This window comes from Lynx canadensis, chromosome F2, assembly GCF_007474595.2.
Source record: "Lynx canadensis isolate LIC74 chromosome F2, mLynCan4.pri.v2, whole genome shotgun sequence".
NCBI lineage: Eukaryota > Metazoa > Chordata > Mammalia > Carnivora > Felidae > Lynx > Lynx canadensis.
In genome coordinates this window covers 65,702,325-65,722,803 of record NC_044320.2, presented here as the reverse complement: position 1 = coordinate 65,722,803, position 20,479 = coordinate 65,702,325, and the positions used below count along the sequence as shown (strand labels likewise).

At 33.8% G+C, this 20,479-nt stretch overlaps 1 protein-coding gene and 1 pseudogene across 1 annotated transcript in view; one reads left to right on the top strand and one right to left on the bottom strand.

Annotated features, from left to right (window-relative positions):
* ARFGEF1 (ADP ribosylation factor guanine nucleotide exchange factor 1) overlaps positions 1-20,479 on the bottom strand; it is a 149,835-nt gene that overhangs the window by 58,612 nt on the left and 70,744 nt on the right. The window contains exons 8-10 of the mRNA XM_030303807.2: positions 11,377-11,552; positions 10,073-10,206; positions 6,231-6,465 (exon numbers count right to left, since the gene is read on the bottom strand). Of these exons, the coding sequence (XP_030159667.1) occupies positions 6,231-6,465; positions 10,073-10,206; positions 11,377-11,552 (545 nt within the window). The remainder of the gene's footprint in view (positions 1-6,230; positions 6,466-10,072; positions 10,207-11,376; positions 11,553-20,479) is intronic.
* Positions 14,673-15,185, top strand: LOC115505979 (annotated as a pseudogene).

Here is a 20,479-nt window from a genome sequence, read left to right as displayed (position 1 = left end):
TCAAAATAAGTAAACTTAAATTATAATTACTCTCATGGTGGAAATCTCTACTGTCTGTAAACAAATTATTTTTCAGTATTTTTTACCCCAAATAATGTCAAATACAATGAGTTAATCAACCTAATTAAACAAATTATGATTTAAGAGCTAAGAAAGAATTTTTAGATTCAAATTTATTTTGGAAAAATGACTGATTTAAGAGGGGATAACAAAACAAAATGAAAACAAAACACCAGAAGTCACATATTAACCTTTGTGAAGGTTATGTGCTCCAGAAATTCATACTGATAACATGAGGTGACTAACATCTTCTCCCTCCTAATTGGGTGAGGTACCAACTGAGGTAGCCCAAAAGAAATGTGCTTTTCTTTCACAAAATCCAATACATTTCTATTACTTCCTTAATGTCATCACCATTTCCTGTAAGACCATAACTTTTTAAGAAGGAGGGACTGGGTCTTTCTTGCTGAGTACTGCGTCCACACTGCAAGGCATAAAGTAGGCAGCCAATAAATACTTACATAGAACATACAAAATGTATGTTAATTGACTATTTATGTTATCGGTAAAGCTTCCAGTCAACAGTAGGCTATTAGTAGGTAATTTGGGAGGTAGTCAGAAATTTAACGTGGATTTTTTGCTATGCAGGAGGTCAGTGTCACTAGCCCTGTTTCGTTCAAGGGTTAACTGTATACAGAATCCAAAAACAGAATACACATTCTTCTTAAATGCACGTGGAACACTCTCCAGGACAGATCACATGTCAAACCACAAAACAAGTCTCAAAAATTCAAGAAGAGTGAAATCAAACATCTTTTTCAACCACAAATGTTTAAAATTAGAAATTATAAGAAGAAAAATGGAAAAACTACAAATATGTGGAGATTAAACAACACATTACTGATCAACTGGGTCATAACTACCTAAAGAAAAAAGAAAAATACAACATCCCAAATTCTGTATGACGCAGCAAAAGTGGTTCTAAGAGGGGAATCACAGCAATACAAGCCTAAAGCCTACTTCAAGAAACCAGAGAAATCTCAATTAAACAGCTTAACTTTACACCTTAGGGAATTAGAAAAAGAAGAATACATGGAACCTAAACTCAGTAGAAGGAAGGAAATAGTAAAGATCAGAGTAAAAAATAATAAATATGGACTAAAAAGACAATAGAAAAGATCAATAAACAATTAGCTGATTCTTTGAAAAGATAAACAAATTGACAAACCTTCAGGTAGATTGACCAAGAAAAAAGAGACAGGGCTCAAATAAAATCAGAAATGAAACAGTAGGTTACAACTGATTTCACCGATATACAAAAGATCACAGAAGACTACTATGAACAATTATATACCAGCAAATGGGACAACTAGAAGAAATGGATAAACTCCTAGAAACACACAATCTTCCAAGACTGAATCAGGAAGAAATAGAAAATCTGAATAGACCAATTACTAGAAAGGAGACTGAATCAGTAATCAGTCCCTTCAATCACTGGTGTCGGGCAAACTGGACAGCTGTATGTGAAATGATGAAACTGAACCACTATCTTACATCATATGCAAAATTAACTTAAAATGATTAAAGACTTGAAGGTAAGACCTTTAACCATAAAACTCCTAGAACATAGGTGGTAAGCTTCTTGACATCAATCTTGGTGATGTCTTTTTGGATCTGATTCTAAAGGCAAGGGAAACAAAAGCATTAAACAAATTAAACAAATGGGACTATATCAAACTAAACAGCTTCTGCACAGTGAAGAAACCACTATTACTGAATGGAAGAAAACATTTGCAAACCATATATTTAATAAGGGGTTAATATCTAACATATATAAAGAGCTTACACAACTCAATAGCAAAAAAACAAAACAAAACAAAAACCCAACCAATTAAAAACTGGGCAGAGGATAAAAACAGACATTTTTCCAAAGGAGACATACAGATGGCCAACAGGCACATTGAAAAGATGCTCAATCAGGGAAATGCAGGGGCGCCTGGGTGGTTCAGTAGGTTAAGCGTCCGACTTCAGCTCAGGTCATGATCTCACAGTTAGTGAGTTCGAGCCGCGGATCAGGCTCTGTGTTGACAACTCAGAGCCCGAAGCCTGCTTCGGATTCTGTGTCTCCCTCTCTCTCTGCCCCTTTCCCACTCATGCTTTGTCTCTCTTCCTCTCTCAAAAATAAGCAAACATTAAATATATATAAATACATACATACACATACATATTCATATAAATATATAAATGTATGTATATACCTGGGAAATGCAAATCAAAACCACAACAAGAAACCACCTTAAACCTATCAGAACATCTATTATCCAAAAGATAAGAAATAACAAGTGTTGGCAAGGATGTAGAGAAAAGGGAACTCTTGTACAGTTTACAATGCAGCACAGCTACTATTGAAAACAGTATGGAGGTTCTTCAAAAGATTAAAAGTAGAGCTACAATATAATCCATCAATTCCACTAATGGATATCTCTACAAAGAAATGAAAACACTAATTTGAAAAGATAGATGATCCCTATGTTTACTGCAGCGTTATTTACAATAGACAAGATACAGGAACAATCTCCAAGTCTACTGGTAGATGAATGGATAAGGAAGATAGGCTATTTATGTACAATGGAACACTACTCATATAAAACAAATCTTGTCATCTGCAACAACATGGATGAATCTTGTGGGTATTATGCTAAATGAAATAAGACAGAGAAAGACAAATACTGCATGATTTCACTTACATGTGGAATCCAAAAAACAAAACAAAAAAAAACAAACAAAAGGAAACAAAGCCCCTGACTCCTAGATAAAGAAAACAGACTGGTGGCTGACAGAGGGATGAAGATGTGGAGGTGCAAAACAGGTCCAGGGCATTAAGAGGTATAAATTTTCAGTTATAAAATAAGTCTTGGGGATGTAATACCAAGTATGGGGAATATAGTTATAATTTTGTATTAACTTTGTAAGGTAATAGATGGTAACTAGATTTATTACAGTGACCATCCTGCAATGTACACAAATGCTGAATCACTATGTTGTACACCTGATACTAATATTGTCAATTATATTCAACAAACAAATACATAAAAAAAAGTTTGGAACTCTCCAATTTATGGAATAAATAAAACCACTAGATTGGGAGAAAGAGGAAAATGAAAACTTTAGCTACTCTCTATGGATTATCAAACTGTACTAACAAGCAACAGCCTTCAATTGTATTTAAGACACCATGCTTATCAACAGGGGCTCTAGAAAAAACCAAATTAAAAAAAAAAAGATTTAAAGAGCACCTATAACGTAACGTATGTAGAATAACAATACTATCATAAACACTTTGTCTGCAAATAGATATTTTCTTGAAAAGTTGTGCATAAACTATTTTCTGATATAAACATGTAAGTTAATGTCCATAGAAAAATCACTTTACAGAAACTCTGAAGTGTATATTCTCACAAAATGAATATTCATGTAATAACAATTTCAACACTGCTTTGCAAATTTAGGTTTTCATATGTTGGCTTTGTTTTCTCCAACTAGAATACAGCTTATCAAGCATTTGAACATGCTTAGTATTTTCAAAAACAGATTTACATTTATCTTGTCTGATCCTCAATCTCCCCATAAGGGACAATGGAGAGTAAAATACATGTAATCTCTTTAAATACACAGAACAGTATTAAAACAATTTTGTAATGAGAATCTACCATCTGAGGAGAAAGGAAATTTTTACTAGTAGTATTTCCTTTTAAATTTGTGCTTCCAAAAATTTTATATATTGAATAAATCTGCATTTAATTTGCATTTAATCTACAAAAATAGTAATCCCAATTTAAATGACTTTTGTGATACCTGGTTCCCTATGAATTTATATTTCACAGTCTACTAAACAGTACTTTAAAAAGTTGCATTCAAAAATCTCTAAGTAAATGAATACAGTCTTTCAAAATAATCTAATGGCAATCCAAATGCTTCATCATCAAATGAAAGACTTTTGGGTTAGTATGGAAGCAAAAGTTCCAAAAGTTGGGTTTTTTTTAATCTCCTTCATTTGTAGTTCCTGAAGATAATGGGAAAAAAACTATCAAAAAATAGCAACTACTCCTACCTAGTTAAATGCCTTCCGTGATTTTAACAGATATAAGACAAACTAAAATTTGGCAATATATATGTACCAGAAATTATTTCCTGTCCAAAATTTGGCCCCAATATAAAAACTTTTCACTTAAAATATCAAGGCTTTATTCGGTCTTATTCCCATAATATCCTATGTGAATTTTAATAGATACTGTAGATTAGTAATAAAGTGTGATTGTTTTAACCATCTCAAATCTCTGGGAAAATGATAATGTATCTGTTCTGTGAGCTAATGAATTATCAATCTTTAGTTAGGATTAAATATAAAATTTATAAGAATTATAAATAAGTAAAAGGTATTGGGGGATACAGGCTTCTAGTTATGGAATAGATAAATCATGGTAATGAAAAGTATAGTCAGTGGCATTTTAATAGCATTGTATGGTGACAGATGCCAACTACACTTGTGGTGAGCAGAGCATAATGTACAGAGTTGTCAGATCACTATGTTGTACACCTGAAACAAATGTAACATTGTGTGCCAACTATACTTCAGTTTTAAAAAATTGCAACAATTAAAATGCAACCTGCCTACCAAACACATAGTTGAAAGCTAACTAGCATAAAAGCAAGGGTTTCTAAAATGTATAATGTCCCAACCGAGACAATATAATAACAACTGGTAAATGGAAACAAGCACCAATTAAGTCCAGTAAAACATAAATACCATTTTTAAATATTCAATTATTTGAAAGTGAAAACAAAAGATCACTAACTGATACACCTGCATTATATGTGCAGCCATGGCTGGAAAACTCCCTAATTTATTAGTTCTACCAAGTCTCTGGAAATATTTTAGCACCACATGACCATTAAGACCCAGGGATAAAACTTCAGAAATAAAATATACACATTAGAAAAATAATACAAAGCAAAAATTAAAATGTCAAATTCCTAAAATATAACCTTAAAAATATAATCCTTACTAATAATAGCCTCTTTAAAGTACCCAAGACTTCGATGGCTTAAAACCATATATATAAAGTATATTTTGCAACTTTCTCTTAAGATAATCAAATTTATTATTACATGCCATATACACAATGGCAAAATTATTGTGAGGGCCAAATTAACTCAAGACAACTAGAATCACTCAACCAGTATAAATTCCTTGAAGGCAGGAGCTGTGTCTTAATTTGATTTTGTATTCTCAGTGTTTACCCAGTGCTTAGTATTTCATAAGTACATGTTAGTTAAATGGGTAAATGGAAAAAAAAGCAGCATAGCTGATTCTTGAACAATGTGAGGGTCAAGGGCACTGATCACCACATACTTGAAATCCACATAGAACTTTAACTCCCAAAAACTTAACTACTAATACCCTACTGTTGACTAGAAGCCTTACAACAACATAAACATTCAACTAACACATATTTTGTATTATATATGTATTATATACTGTATTCTTATAATCAAGTAAACTAGTGAAAAGAAAACGTTACTAAGAAAATCGTAAAGAGGTGGGGCGCCTGGTTGGCTCAGTCGGTTAAGCTTCCAACCTTGGCTATTGGCACAGAGCCTGCTTTGGATCCTCTGTTCCCCTTTCTCTGTCCTTCCCTCACTCGTTCTCTCCCTCTCAATAAATACATAAACTTAAAACAAAGAAAAAAGAAAATAATAAGGGGGGGGTGCGTGGGTGGCTCAGTGGAGTAGGCATCTGACTCTTGATCTTGGCTCAGGTCACGATCTTGCAGTTCATGAGTTTAACTCCTGCACTCGGCTATGCAGTGTCAATATGGAGCCTGCTTGGGATTCTCTCTGAACATCCCTGGCTCGCTCGCTCTCTCTCTCTCTCTCTCTCTCTCAAGACAGAAAAGACAGAAAGAAAGGAAAGATAGGGAAGGAAGAATGAGGGAAGGAGGGAATCATAAGGAAGAGAAAATACATTTACACTACTGTACCTGCACTTAGTGAAAAAAATTCACATGTAACTGGGCCTACTTAGTTCAAAGCACTACTGTTTAAGGGTTAACTGTTCACAACAATACACTAATATTATTTTACATTCTGAAAAACCTTCCAGGGTATTAATAATCTGATTTAACATTAAACAAATGAAATACCCAACAATGCCTAAATGCAGAACATACCTCAATTTGCATCTTCAGATGCGTCTTGAAGTTTGACAACAAAGTAAGAAATATGGAAAGAGAAAGCTCAAAAACCTCTGGAACAGATGAGACTCCATTTTTTGAGAGTGCGACACAGAGATACTGCTTAATAGCATTAATAAACATTTCATTTGTCCTGAAAACAGGTCCTGCATTCTGCAGAATGGATAGAAGTAACTGCAATGAAAGAATCTTGGATCGCAACTCATGAGACCTAAAATGTAAAAGAGAGGGCAAAGTATATGGACAAATTTAGTGTCATGGTATTAAAAGCTGTTCCAAAGATATTTCCTGGTACCACATAATTTCACCAAATTTTAAACAGAGAGGAACACAAAAGTCTACAATGTAAACAAAGTACAGTATATGAATAATACGAATACTTCGCCATTAGTAATGGGTTAGTTCCACTTATGTTCTCAAGAAGCACATAATTTCATAAACTTTTTAAATGGAAAACAATCATCCACACATATTTAAAATCAACACACTGTTCCACGAGACAAGAAAAATAAAGATTTATTCCTTCTTCCTTTCTTTCACAAGTATATTTCACTTTTTAGAAAATACCACGAACTCTTCTCAGATTAAGTACCATATTTAGTATATAATAGTTCCATAGTATATAATAGTTTCGTATATAATGTGCTTTTTTCCTAGGCATGCTACTCAAAAATCCTAAAAAAGTTTTGGTTATATGACCAAGTTACAGGACTACTTCAAGGTTACTTTTTCAATAACCACTTAAGTTGTTTTCTTTTTTGAAACACAAAGAGGCTTTCAGAACATTTCTCTCTTAAAGTTTACCCATTTATTCCAAATATTTTAAATAATGAAAAGCAAAAAACTACCCTTTCAGCTTAAATTTTCACTTTTTTCTCTGATCAATACACCATGCCATATTCTACTCAGTATCTAGCATTATAATTATCAGATTTCACAAATATAATTTTTCTCCCATTAAAGCAGGCATCTTAAGTCCAACAGACCAGGAAGATTGGATCCCAGGCAACTTTTCAAATGCAGAACACACTTAAACGTTCTAGCAGCTAATTCTTTTTATACCAAATGCTATTATCAGTCGCATTCACACCACAGACAGTAAACTTAATTGTTCCTGATTTCTACTTTAAAAATTTTATAGTTTTTAAGTGCCAAGTAATTCAAGGACCTAAGAAACTCTAACAAGGAATATTTAATTTCATGTAAGTGGGAATCACACAAATATTACCATCTTTGAAATAAAACTGGAACCAATAATATCATGGCTCATTATTACATATCAACTTTCCAAGATGGCTATGCCTCTGAATCTATATATGTGCAGCAAATATAGTATAACACACACACACACACACACACACACACACACACACACACACACCTTAAATAAATCAAGTTAGAAACAGTGAGAAGATTTTAAATAGCTATAGGAAAACATGAAATGGGTGAAGTATCTCCCCTTCATGTTGAAGCCTTCCAAGGCTTTTATGTTATGGCTACTTCCTAGTCTAGCTAATTTACCATCTTTTTTGCTCAATTCCAATAGTTATTAAAACCTGCAGCCTACTATTCTCTAACACATGAGTTTTTGTTGTAAGTTATTTTTGTATCCCCAGCTCTAACAAAATGCCTTGTACCTAGCACGTGCTCAATGTAACTCATGGATTTATTCATGCACTCATCTAAACATTTATTAACTACTTACTATCTATAAGGCATTAATTAATGAAGAAATGATCAAATGATTGTCTTATGACACAATAAAGTACACTTTTATAGGCAAAAGATGCTAGAAATTTCAGGTCTGCAGATTTTAATGGGGTAGTTTCAAACTATGAATCAAGCTTAACAAACATTTCCTGGATCATCATCTTAGCAACATCACGAAGTATCAAGAGAAGCAAAGACAAAAAAACAAAACAAAACAAAAACATAACTACAAAAAGCCATTAATTTTAGAAAAAAATCATTCAAGAGAGAAAACCATATATTCTTTAGAAAAGAAGAGTTTAGAAAATTTAATTTCTTCAGTATTCAATTCCAATGTTTAATGTCCCTGATGATCAAGGTCTTTTCTATGTTCAAAATTTCCTAATATTTGGTTTAAACCCACAGAGTAGAAGGATAATTTACATTATTCCTTATAAGAATCCTTTGTAATATTAAAGATTTCAGATCTCCAAAACTATATTCTTTTTATAGAGCTAAATGAATGCCCTTCCCCCATAGTACTCCTCAAAATTCATCTATTTTCTTTTGTGTTCTTTTCATTTTGGGCACTTTAAAGAATTCTCCCTTTTCTGTTTATAGTTTTTCAAATCACACTTTTTTACATCTGACTTGGAAAACTAAACATCTGAGACTTTTAAGATTAATAACATTTTCAAATCAAGGCAAAGATGGTCTTCAGCAATAACACCAAATTCTTAAGTTAGTACCTCCTTAAAGTCTTTAACAATTCAGAATGAGATGGTTATTTTTCTTTTCATAGTGAGAATAAAAAATTGAAAAAATTTTGAATACATATTTGTAACATACATAGGGTATAATCAAATTTACATTGCAATCTGAACAACTTTAATCCTTTTTCTGTAGAGTTTATATTTTCAAAATAAAGAAAAATCAGTAAGTTATATCTCTGACTCCCAGGATTTGGGCCTAAAATGATTTTAGAACTTTTGGCTTTGGGGCTTAAAAGATGTTTCTCACTGAATCAGTACAATGTGACAAAATAAAACTATAGAAAATATAACAAATGTAACTGCTTCTAGTCTTTCTTCTCAGCTGACATTTAGAAACTGAAATGCTCTACAGTTTTAAAAAATGAAGTAGCATTGCTTACATTTCTCCACTATTTCAATATTCTTTTCTCAAAGTCACTGAGGCCTTCTTTAAGATTTCTTTCTCCAGAAAGTTCTCCTAAAATTGTCATGCTATATTACATCATGCTGCAACATTAAGAGTGTCCAAACCCAGTCTTAAGCAAGAATCAGTTACATTTGACTCACAGGAAATGAAAGATATTTGACAACTTATGACTTACAAATGGCACTTTCCTATGGCTTAAACTTACACATTCGACAGGAACCAGACAAGTGACTCCTATCTCTAAGTATTCCCTGCTCCCCACAGAGAAAGGTATCATGGCATTTTTCAGACCTTAATGAATACATAATACCTTTCATTATGAATTTTAAAATTTATTTCTCTTAGTTTTATTAACTTTCAACTGGTAGCTTTCAGAAACCTAGCATGAGGCTACATATAACAGGGCTATTTTAACTCCAAAGTTATTTATAATATTGAAAAAAGAATTCTTTCAATCATTCAATATTTATTGAGCACCTATTATGTACCAAGCACAATCCCCTAATGTTGCTGGTATACTTTGGGAAATAGTATAAGTTATCTAGCAATTTTGGAACTATTTTTCAAGTACATTTTTTAAAAGGCAAAATAATCCTGGGGCGCCTGGGTGGCTCTGTCGGTTGAGTGTCCGACTTCGGCTCAGGTCATGATCTCACGGTCTATGAGTTCAAGCCCCGTGTCGGGCTCTGTGCTGACAGCTCGGAGCCTGGAGCCCGCTTCAGATTCTGTCTCCATCTCTCTCTGCCCCTCCCCCACTTGCTCATGCTTGCTCTCTCTCTCAAAAATAAACATTAAAAAATTTTTTTAAAAAAGGCAAAATAATCCTAAAATACATTTTTCAGGGTTCTACAGGACAAAAAGAACATAAGAAAATCCAAAGACTATCTTACAGTAAGTAAGTTTTCAAGATTAAATACTGTATGTGTCAAGCAGAATAGCCAATGACTTACTTTGGATCTGGGGGTCCATCTGACAGTGGTTTCATGGACAGTTTACACAATGACCTGAATACTAGAAAGGCATCCTTTTGTAAAATGTGGGAAAACTTAGCACCAGGTGAAGGTCCTGAAGAATTTCCAGATTCCTAAACAAGTTAATATACCATGTAAATAGAGACATTTGACAGTGTAAAATCATTTCAGCCTTCTATGTATTCTATTCAGTTCAGTAATACAGGGGGTTCTATTGGAAAAAAAACCTGATGAAGAATTTGCCACATTGCTTCTCTTTAATCTGACATACCACCCTAGCTCCCCAACAATAAATACCTTAAAAAAATAAATTATTTAAAAATATTCTCTCTTTGCTACCAAAAACTCTTCAAAATTTATCCATTTCATACCATTACTAACAAAATCTAGCACATCATGCCCTGACAAGACACCTCATCCATTGCCTAAACCATGCTTTTTACTACCTGTCATTTGGTGTTTTCTGTTTTTGTCCTATTTTAGCTATTCTGCACAGATAGACATAAGACAGCAGAAATTGTCAAGGCAATGTTTAAAACTTATTAACTGATGAAGGTCAACAAGGCCAAGAAAGTTGAACCCTATATACAGGTCAATGATACAGGGTAGGACTTCCTTATCTAAAAGGATAAGAAGGGGCGCCTGGGTGGCTCAGTTGGTTAAGTGTCGACTTCGGCTCAGGTCATGATCTCACAGTTTATGGGTTCGAGCCTTGCGTTGGGCTCTGTGCTGACAGGTCAGAGCCTGGAGCCTGCTTCAGATTCTGTGTTTCCCTCTCGCTCTGCTCCTCCCAACTCATGCTCTCTCTCTCTCTCAAAAGTAAATAAACATTAAAAAAAAATTAAAAGGATAAGAATAAAAACACACTAAATATAGGGTAGGGGGGATCAGGAGAACCTTATCACTACCATAGTTCAGATTTCATTTAGCCCTGAATGAAAGTAAGATGAAGTTCCCTAGATTTCTAAAAGTTCTTCCTCATCCAGTGATACTAGAATTGTCCTACAAATATATGATAAAAATGTTCTTTTTAAATGTAATTTCAATGGGGTGTACAAAGAGAAGATGTGAACACCTATGAAACACAGCTTAGAGTTGGAAATTTAGCTATCAGTATATTTAGGGAATAAACTGCTTTGATTTGTATCAGTGAGAAAAAACTAAGTCTTTATTTCCCCAAACTGTAATCAGCAAGCATTATCAACTGGATACATTCACCACAAAGTGCTGGTAGCCTATAAATGTGTAAGATTAACAGGACATCTGCTGCCCCCCATTTATACCTGAGTATCATTGGAAGAGACAGACAATCTGTCATCAGGTAAAGATGGTGTATATGCAACAGAAATTGGTGTTCCTGGAATTCCATTTGCTTGGATATTTTCACTGTCGCTACCATCCTCTATAGTTCCAATGTTGCCATCTGCACTTGCATTTATAGTCGTCCTTTCTCCCATATCTAAAATGGTAAGAATAAAAAAACATGCAAATATATGTGACTTAAGTATACTGAAAAGGCACAAAGAGTATTTAAAACGCAACAATGGCAGGAAAGCAATGTGAAATAGTATGAATTGGCAACATTTAAAGGTTAGTATACTTAGTAGTAAGTATGCATTTGGAATACATCCAAATACAATCCTTAAGTAGCTCTAGCTATGAAACACACTCAGCTGATGAAAGGCTAACTGGGATGTGCCAAAAGAGAAGCTTACTTTTAGTCTATATTATCATCTACTAAACTTGGTTCTAATGAATGCTAATTCTTTAAGATGTTAAGACAGTGTCTTCCAAAAAAAAAAAAATATCCCATTATCAAGCAAGTTAGAGAAATACTGGGAAATAGCTTTCTTTATTACAGTCTTTAATTTGCTCTCCAAAGAGAATATATGATATGTAGTGTTTCCAAAATTTATTTTACAATGAGCTCCTCTTCCCCTTTTTAGAATACCTATTAATAACTCCATATTCTTTGGAACACATATATGGAAACAATGGCCTATACCCCTGAATATTTTTTAGTATGTCACTCTGAATAATCATACTTTTAATTAATATAAACAGAAATAAATGATTTCTGGTAGAACAGATATTACAAATAATACCAAGTTTCGTAACTACTCTAGATATAATTATGTTATTTTAAGAAAGAAATACATACATGTCTGTGGCCATAACTAGCAGGAAATTGCTCATTTCATGCTATCAATCAAAAGAGAACTATAAGCAAGGGAAATATACTATACTGAGTAGATTTTGAAATAGGAAAGACCTATGTTTCAATCGTGTCTTTCCCATTTAACTGGATAACTTATTTCATCTTTCTTTGTCTCAGTTTCTTCATCAGCAGCAAAAATGTTAATGAGGAATCACCAAAACATACATACCCTACACACACACAACACATAAAGAACATAAACGATTCACAATAGTGGTAGCTATAATTCTGTAGATATATGGTAATATATGCCCAATTTCTGATTGATTCAGTAATGAAAGGAGTGTATCTCATGCCCCTACTCTAAAGCTGCTTTTTGCTCTCCAAATTAGAATATCCTAGATAGATTAAACTGGATAATTTCAAAGCGTGTTTTGCAATTAACAACTGGTACATGAAGTGGGGCGCCTGGGTGGCGCAGTCGGTTGGGCGTCCGACTTCAGCCAGGTCACGATCTCGCACTCCGTGAGTTCGAGCCCCGCGTCGGGCTCTGGGCTGATGGCTCGGAGCCTGTTTCTGATTCTGTGTCTCCCTCTCTCTCTCTGCCCCTCCCCCGTTCATGCTCTGTCTCTCTCTGTCCCAAAAATAAATAAACGTTGAAAAAAAAAAAAAATTAAAAAAAAAACAAAAAACAAAAAAAACAACTGGTACATGAAGATACTGATAAAATATATTTGGGAAGCTCTGTGCTGCACAAAATAAGACACTAGTTTTCCCAGTAGACCTTTCTGGAGCTTTAACATGCTAGTGTTAGACATGCTAAATATACTATCCTAACTTCTTATATATATATATTATGTGTATAATATATATGTATTTATGTGCTAAATGCTATTGCAGCTTTTAAATACATGTTATTTATTACATATATCTTACATATATGTTTAATAGCAAAGAATTCTCTGGAAGAAGTAAAAAAATTTAATAACGACTATCAGAAATGGATAATCCCTCAAAGCTTATTCCATTTTCTCTCAGTACCTAATTACATCTTTTCCCACTGCCTCCCCCCACCACTTTCCCTTAACAAATGACTTTCACATTCTACGTAGTTAAGAAGTTAGGTAACTCAACTAAGAAGTAGGTAGGCTACCTCAATCTCCCTTGTCCTACCATAAAGCTCCTTGACACCAATAATTTTTCCCCCTCTTATTTCAGGGGAAAAAATATTCCTTTGAATTTCTAAAGTGAACTATTCATTCACCCTCAAATTCATCTCTTCTTGCATTCATTTGTGTCTTCCCTCCCCAAGTATTCTCTTTTAACATTACATTTTCATGTATATGACTGAATCTTCCTCATTACTTAACATACTCAAATCTTCTCACTGGAAAAAAATCTTCCTTTAACTCTTGCTATACCTCTGCTACTGCCCATTTTTCTCCTTTTTATCAAATTTCTAAGAGGAATAATCAATATTCACTGATACTTTTCTTCTTCCCTTCTTAGTATATTTCTCAAAAGAAATCAAAAACATTCTATGATTTTATTTTCAGGTTTTGAAGCCAGACATCCTTGAGTTGGAATCTTCATTTTACTGCTTCCTACAAGTTAACTTAAAATCTCTCAATTTTCTCATTGTAAAAAAGAGAATAGTACCAGCACCTAAACATCCCAGTGCTTGGGGAGGATTAAATGAATAAATGTAAGTAAAGCAAATAAAGTCATTTGGGATATACAGAAAGTACTTAATAGAGTTAGATATTATTATTCTCTCTGTTTTCTCCTCTAACTGTTCTCTAAACATTAAGTGTAGACTTTTGTTTTCAAGATGGTAAATAGAGTCAATTAAAAATTAACTTCTCCTTTGATAAATCCCACTGAAATTACTAGGAGAAATATAAACAAGAGACAGATGCGATGTTTCTAACATTATTGCTATATTTCATCAGTAAGTTTGATAATTGCTGGTCTGGTATTTTTCACTGGTATGAAAAAATTCAAGTTAAGACTGATTTGAAAAAAAAAAAAAAAAGTAAAATCACACCCAGGCGCGCGCGCGCGCACACACACACACTCATATACTTAATTTGACAGAGTATCCTCCAAAAAACAATAGCAATTATCATACCTACTAGTGAAATACAGCAATGTTAAAAACAAAATGAGGCTCGAACCAATGTTATATAATAGAAACAAAAGGACAAAAATGAGGAATAAATACTGTAAAAGAAAAAAACACAAAATATATTTTTCACCAAGAAAACCCAAGATTATCAAATAAAAAACGCTTAGAAAATATCAGAGTTCAGAAGATGAATAAATAGGAGGTAAATATGGAAAACAAGGGTTTTTCTATATTCCAATTAAATTAGGAAGTGGGAATTGTTTGTGGCCATTGCTTAAGTGCCAACAGTCAAAATGAAGTTCAATCCCTTTGTGACTTCTGACCAGAGCAAGAACTGTAAAAGTCATTTCAATGCACCTTCCCATATTTGCAGGGAGATTCTCCTCTTTCCAAAGAGCTGACACAGAAGTACACAGTTCGATCCACACACACCCAGAGGATGAGGAAGTACAGGCTGTATGAGGACACAACAGAGGTCAGCAAACTGGCTAAGTAGCTCAGGTGTATGGGAAGAAATCCGTCATCTACACTTAGCAAATAGAGTGACAGAAGACAAATGGCACAGCTGCCCACATGGGCATTCACCCTAGCAGGATGGTTATCACTAGACTAAAACAGGACAAAGACCACAAAAAATCCTTGAACATAAAGTCAAATCTCACCAAGAAAGAAAGAAAAAGGGCAAATATAAGGAAGAAACAACTGAGAAGATGCAGTAATAAAGTAATCTCATATATGACTTTATAAACTTAAAATGAAAAAAATAAATTAGGAAGTGTGGGAAAAAACTCATCCAAAATACTATCAAAACTAAAACAAAAAAGGGGCGCCTGGGTGGCTCAGTCGGTTAAGCATCTGACTTCAGCTCAGGTCATGATCTCATGGTCTGTGAATTCGAGCCTCACGTTGGGCTCTGTGCTGACAGCCTGGAGCCTGCTTCACATCTGTGTGTGTGTGTGTGTCTCTGTCCCTCCCCCACTTGTGTTCTGTCTCCCTCCCTCCCTCCCTCAAAAAATAAATGACATTAAAAAAAAATTTTTGTTTAAAACAACTAGAACAAAAAACAGAGAAATAATTTAACAGGAAATGTGAAGGAGCCAAAGAAAGAAAACAATTAAATTTTACTGAGTGACATAGAAGATTTGACTGAATGAACTTCTGTGTCTGGATAAGAAGGTTCAATACTACAAAGAAGATGCAGCTCCCCAAGTTAAGAACACAATATAACTCCAATCACTAATAAACTTTTTTTTAAGTTGAATGAATTGGCTCTAAAGTTATGTAGCATACACTTAACAGATGTTTACAAAAACTGACTGGCAAGGGGATGGGGGACTTGCACTACAAAGATTAAAATGTACTATAAAATTAAAATATTTTAAACAATTCAACACTGAATAAAAATAAATAGCTCAATGTTACTACAGAGAAAACTCCAGAAGAATCATGTAGGATAAAATCGGCACTTCAAATTAATTGGGAAAGGATTATTCTATAGGTTAGCTATGCAATCTCATACTATACACGAAAAATTAATTTCAGATGAATTAAAGATCTGAATTCAAAAAATTAAAAAAGTATTAGAAAAATGTATAGCAGATTATTTCTGTAGTTTTGTGGTAAAATCCATTCTAAGCAAGACAAAAACAGAATTCACAAAGAAAAAGGCAGTATTTGTTAAGTTTTTTACGTGGTCAAATATCTGCTCAGAACAATAACCTAAGCAAAGGCTAAACAAAATGAAAATAAAACAAAGACTAGAAAAAAATATTTAAAATACACTGAATAAGGGTTCATTTCTTAATATGAATAAATCTTGAAATCAGAACAGAGAAACCAAAAAACTGAAAGGAAATCGCTAAGAAGTCATGAATAGGCAATTCAGAAAAGTATAAATAACCCATAGATACTCAGTTGGACCATGAAACTGCCAACATTTAACCTATAAAAATAATGACTGCTCCCTGTGTTTTGACCCTACAAGTAATCAAAAACAAATTAAAATAAGATATAATCCATCTAGCAAAGTGATATTAAACAGCATTACATATAAATTTTAAATGCCCATACACTTTGATCAAAGTATTCCTTTTTTTAGAAGTGTATCCTAAAGTGCTAAAGGATATCTATAACAAGAATGCTCTTCAGAGCAGTGTATCAAAGTCAAAAGACTTGGGAAAATAATAAACTGAAAGAAAATATTCATAAAATATATCACAGAATCCTAATGTAAAAAGGATTCTTAAAAATTAAGGGAAAAAAATCAAGGATAACAGAAGGATGAAAACCAGATAGAATGAAGACATGAATAGATGATTCACTAAAAACAGAAATACAATGGCCCTTATATATGATATATTTAATTTCACTCATACAGAAATGCAAATTAAAACCCAACTAAGTAATGGATAAAGAAGATGTGGTATGCCTATACGATGGAATATTACTTAGCCATAAAAAAGAAGGGAGTCTTGCTTTTTGCAACAACATGGATGGATCTAGAGGGTGTAATGATAAGTGAAATAAGTGAGAGAAAGACAATTATCATATGATTTCACTCATATGTGGACTTTAAGAAACAAAACAAATGAAGAAAGAAAAAAAGAAATAAACAGACTCCATTTAAATATAGAGTACTGGAGGTTACCAAAGGGAAGTGGGGGATGGGTGAAATAGGTGAAGGAGATCAAGAGTACACTTATGATGAGCCCTGAGTAATGTACAGAATTGCTGAATCACTACACTGTATACCTGAAACTAACAGAACACTGAATATTAAATGCACTAGAATTAAAAAAAAATAAACTAAGAGTTCTCACCTAACAGGCTGGCAAAAATACAAAACTTTGAATTCCACTGGCAATTATGGATAAAAAGGAATTCTCACACATTGGTGGTAAGAGTGCAAAATGGTGCAACACTTGTGAAGGGATATTCAGCAACAGCTAATTAATTTTCATACTCATTTACCACCTGACCCAGTAATCTCACTTCTATGAATCTTCCCTCAAGATAAACCCCCACAAATACAAAACAATACAGATGTATATGGCTACTCACTGCAGCAATATCTGTAATAGGAAAGCACTGGAAACAACCAAAGTTCCTGTCAGTAGTGGATTGGTTAAATCAACTATGATACATCCATGTAATAGAGTCAAGAGACAAAAAAAATAAGGAAAGAAAATCTCTATCAACTGAAATAGAAGGATTCCTAGAATATATTAAACGAAAAAAAGGGGGACAAAAAAAAAAAAGGGAGGAGACATACAGTGTTTTGCCAAAGAGAAATAATCAAAGTACTTGCTTATTACTCTGGGAGAAATACACACACACATAAAGGATAAACTAAAAGGTAATGAAAGTGGCTACCTATGGAAGGTATGTCAGCAAAGGAAGGAATGGATAAAAGAATTCTCTGAGTCAATATTTTATATAATTTTGACTTTGAATCATGTATAGGATCTTCAATTAAATCAAAACAAAACAGGGGAGCCTGGGTGGCTAAGTCAGTTGAGTGTCTGACTCTTGATTTGGCTCAGGTCAAGTTTTTGCAAAAATCAGGTTGTGGGATTGAGCCCTGCATCAATCAAGCCCTGCTTAGTATTCCCTCTCTCTCCCTCTGCTCCTCTTCCCGCTGGCTCTCTCTCTCTCTCTAAAATAAAAAATAACAAAAATAAATTACATTAAATCAACAGTTAATACAGTTTACTACTGTAAATTCTGTAATTATAAATAGTATTATTATTCACCATTAGTAGAAAATGTACTAACTACATATGTAATTTTTTTTTTTTTTTGAACCTTAAATTAGTTGTTGCTGGTAATGATACACTGTTGCTGAGAATCTGGGATTTTACTGTGGGAAAAGGGAGATACAAATATGAAATGCTGGGAAAAGGGAGATACAAATATGAAATGCAGGAAGATGAAGAGAAACCTAGTGGCACTGGATGTGAACTGCAACTATCAACATGATTTGTGATTGTAGATCTATCTCAGTACACTAGAAAGGCCAGGAAGTAACGACACCTCACTAGCACACCTAGTCTCTAAATACAATTGCCTACTAAAAAGAACAAAAACTCCTTAAAGAACTAACTGATTCCAGGGCTGAGGCAAGAGGAAGTCGAACGTTTAACTTAAAACATCTCACTGTTCCAGAAAACAAGAAGTGCTCCAAGATAATGGAATTACATCACTAAGACACAGGAGCTGGATTCCTATTAGCCAAATCAGGAACAAAGAATAATGACGGTAAATGATTATAATACACTGAATAACAAAAGAATTCATGAGTTCACAGTATTATTTTTTTTAAGGGGAAGCACTCTTATCTATAGAAAAGTGTCAATTAATGTTAGAATCATGAAATCACTCTTTGGCAACCAATGTAGTATCTAAAGAAGTCAAGGATCATCAACGGATGCTAAAACCACTAAGTGGATGGATCCTCATATGACCTCAACCTATCACTCTCAAATTATTTCTTTCAGTTGACCCTTGAACAACACAGGGATTAGGAGTGCTGACCCCTCAAATAGTTAAAAAGCCACATATAACTTATGACTTCACAAAACTTAACTACTAATAGCCTCTGTTGCCCAGAAGTCTTACTGATAACATAAACAGTCGATAAACACATATTTTGTATATTACATGTATTATATATTGTATTCTTACAATCAAGTAAACTAGAAAAAATATAAAGAAAATCATTAAGAAAGAGAAAATACAAAGGCGCCTGGGTGGCTGATTAGGTGCTGGACTCTTCAACTCAGCTCAGGTCTTGATCTCAGGGTTGTGAGTTCAAGGCTCACACTGGGTGTGAAGCCCACTTCAAAAAGAAAGATGGGGTACCTGGCTGAGCGTCCGACTTCAGCTCAGGTCATCATCTCACGGTTTGTGAGTTCAAGCCCTCCATCAGGCTCTGTGCTGTCAGTGCAGAGCCCACTTAGGATCTTCTCTCTCTCTCTCTCTCTGCCCCTCCCCTGCTTGTTCCCTCTCTCTCAAAAATAAATAAACATTAAAAAAAGGAGAAAAATACATTCATAGTACTGTATTTATGGGAAAAAATCCACATATAGTGCACTCATGCAGTTCATTATTGAATGGTCAACTATAGTTATAAAGGGAAAAATGCTCCCTTACAATGAAGAGACCTAGTGCTCATCATTAACCAAGTGATCAAACATCATCACTAATATGGGTAACTTGTTATGTATCAATTAACATAACATGATGTAATAAGAAGTACCAACATTACCTATGCAGTATTCTTGCCAAATACATTTACTCTAAATCAGGAAACTGCCCTATCAACTCAAAATATGTAACATTCGACAAGACAATTTCATACTCTTTAACAAAAGGTAAGTGTTATGAAAGATGGGGGGAAAGACAAGAGAACTTGTTCTAAACTAATGAGACCAAAGAGACACAATCAAATGCAGTGAGCGTACCCAGATTGGGCCCTGTACTTAAAAAGGAAAAGGAAAAAAAGGATATAAGAGAGACGATTTGGGAATTTGGGAACATTATAAAATGTAGTATTTATATTAGATATCCTTGAAATAGTGTTAATTTTCTTAGGTGCGAAAACGAATTATGGTTATGTATGAGAATGCCTTTATTCTTAGAAAAGATATGCTGAAGTAACAGAGTAAAGCATCAGGATATATATAACCCATCTTTAAATGGTTCAGCAAAGGCAAGCAAAACACACACATTTACATACACGTATGTGTGTAGGTCTATTTAAACACACATAAAATGAATGTATCAAAATTTTTAACAACTAGTGAATCCAGAGAAAGGGCATACAGGTGTTCATTGCACTGTTCTTTGGATTTTTCTCTAGGTATGAAAATGTTCTAAGTAAAAAGTTGCAGAAAAATCAAAGAAATTTCACTTCACACTCTGTATTGATATGTATTCAAGACTGGTAAAGAGTTTTTTGCAAAGGGCCAGTTAGTAAACATTTTAGGCTTTTCAGGCCATATGGTCCCTGGTGCAAAGACAGCCACTGTAGGCAATACATAAATAAGCATGTGTTCTAAAAAAGCAGTATTTACAAAAATAGGCAATGGGCTAAATTTAG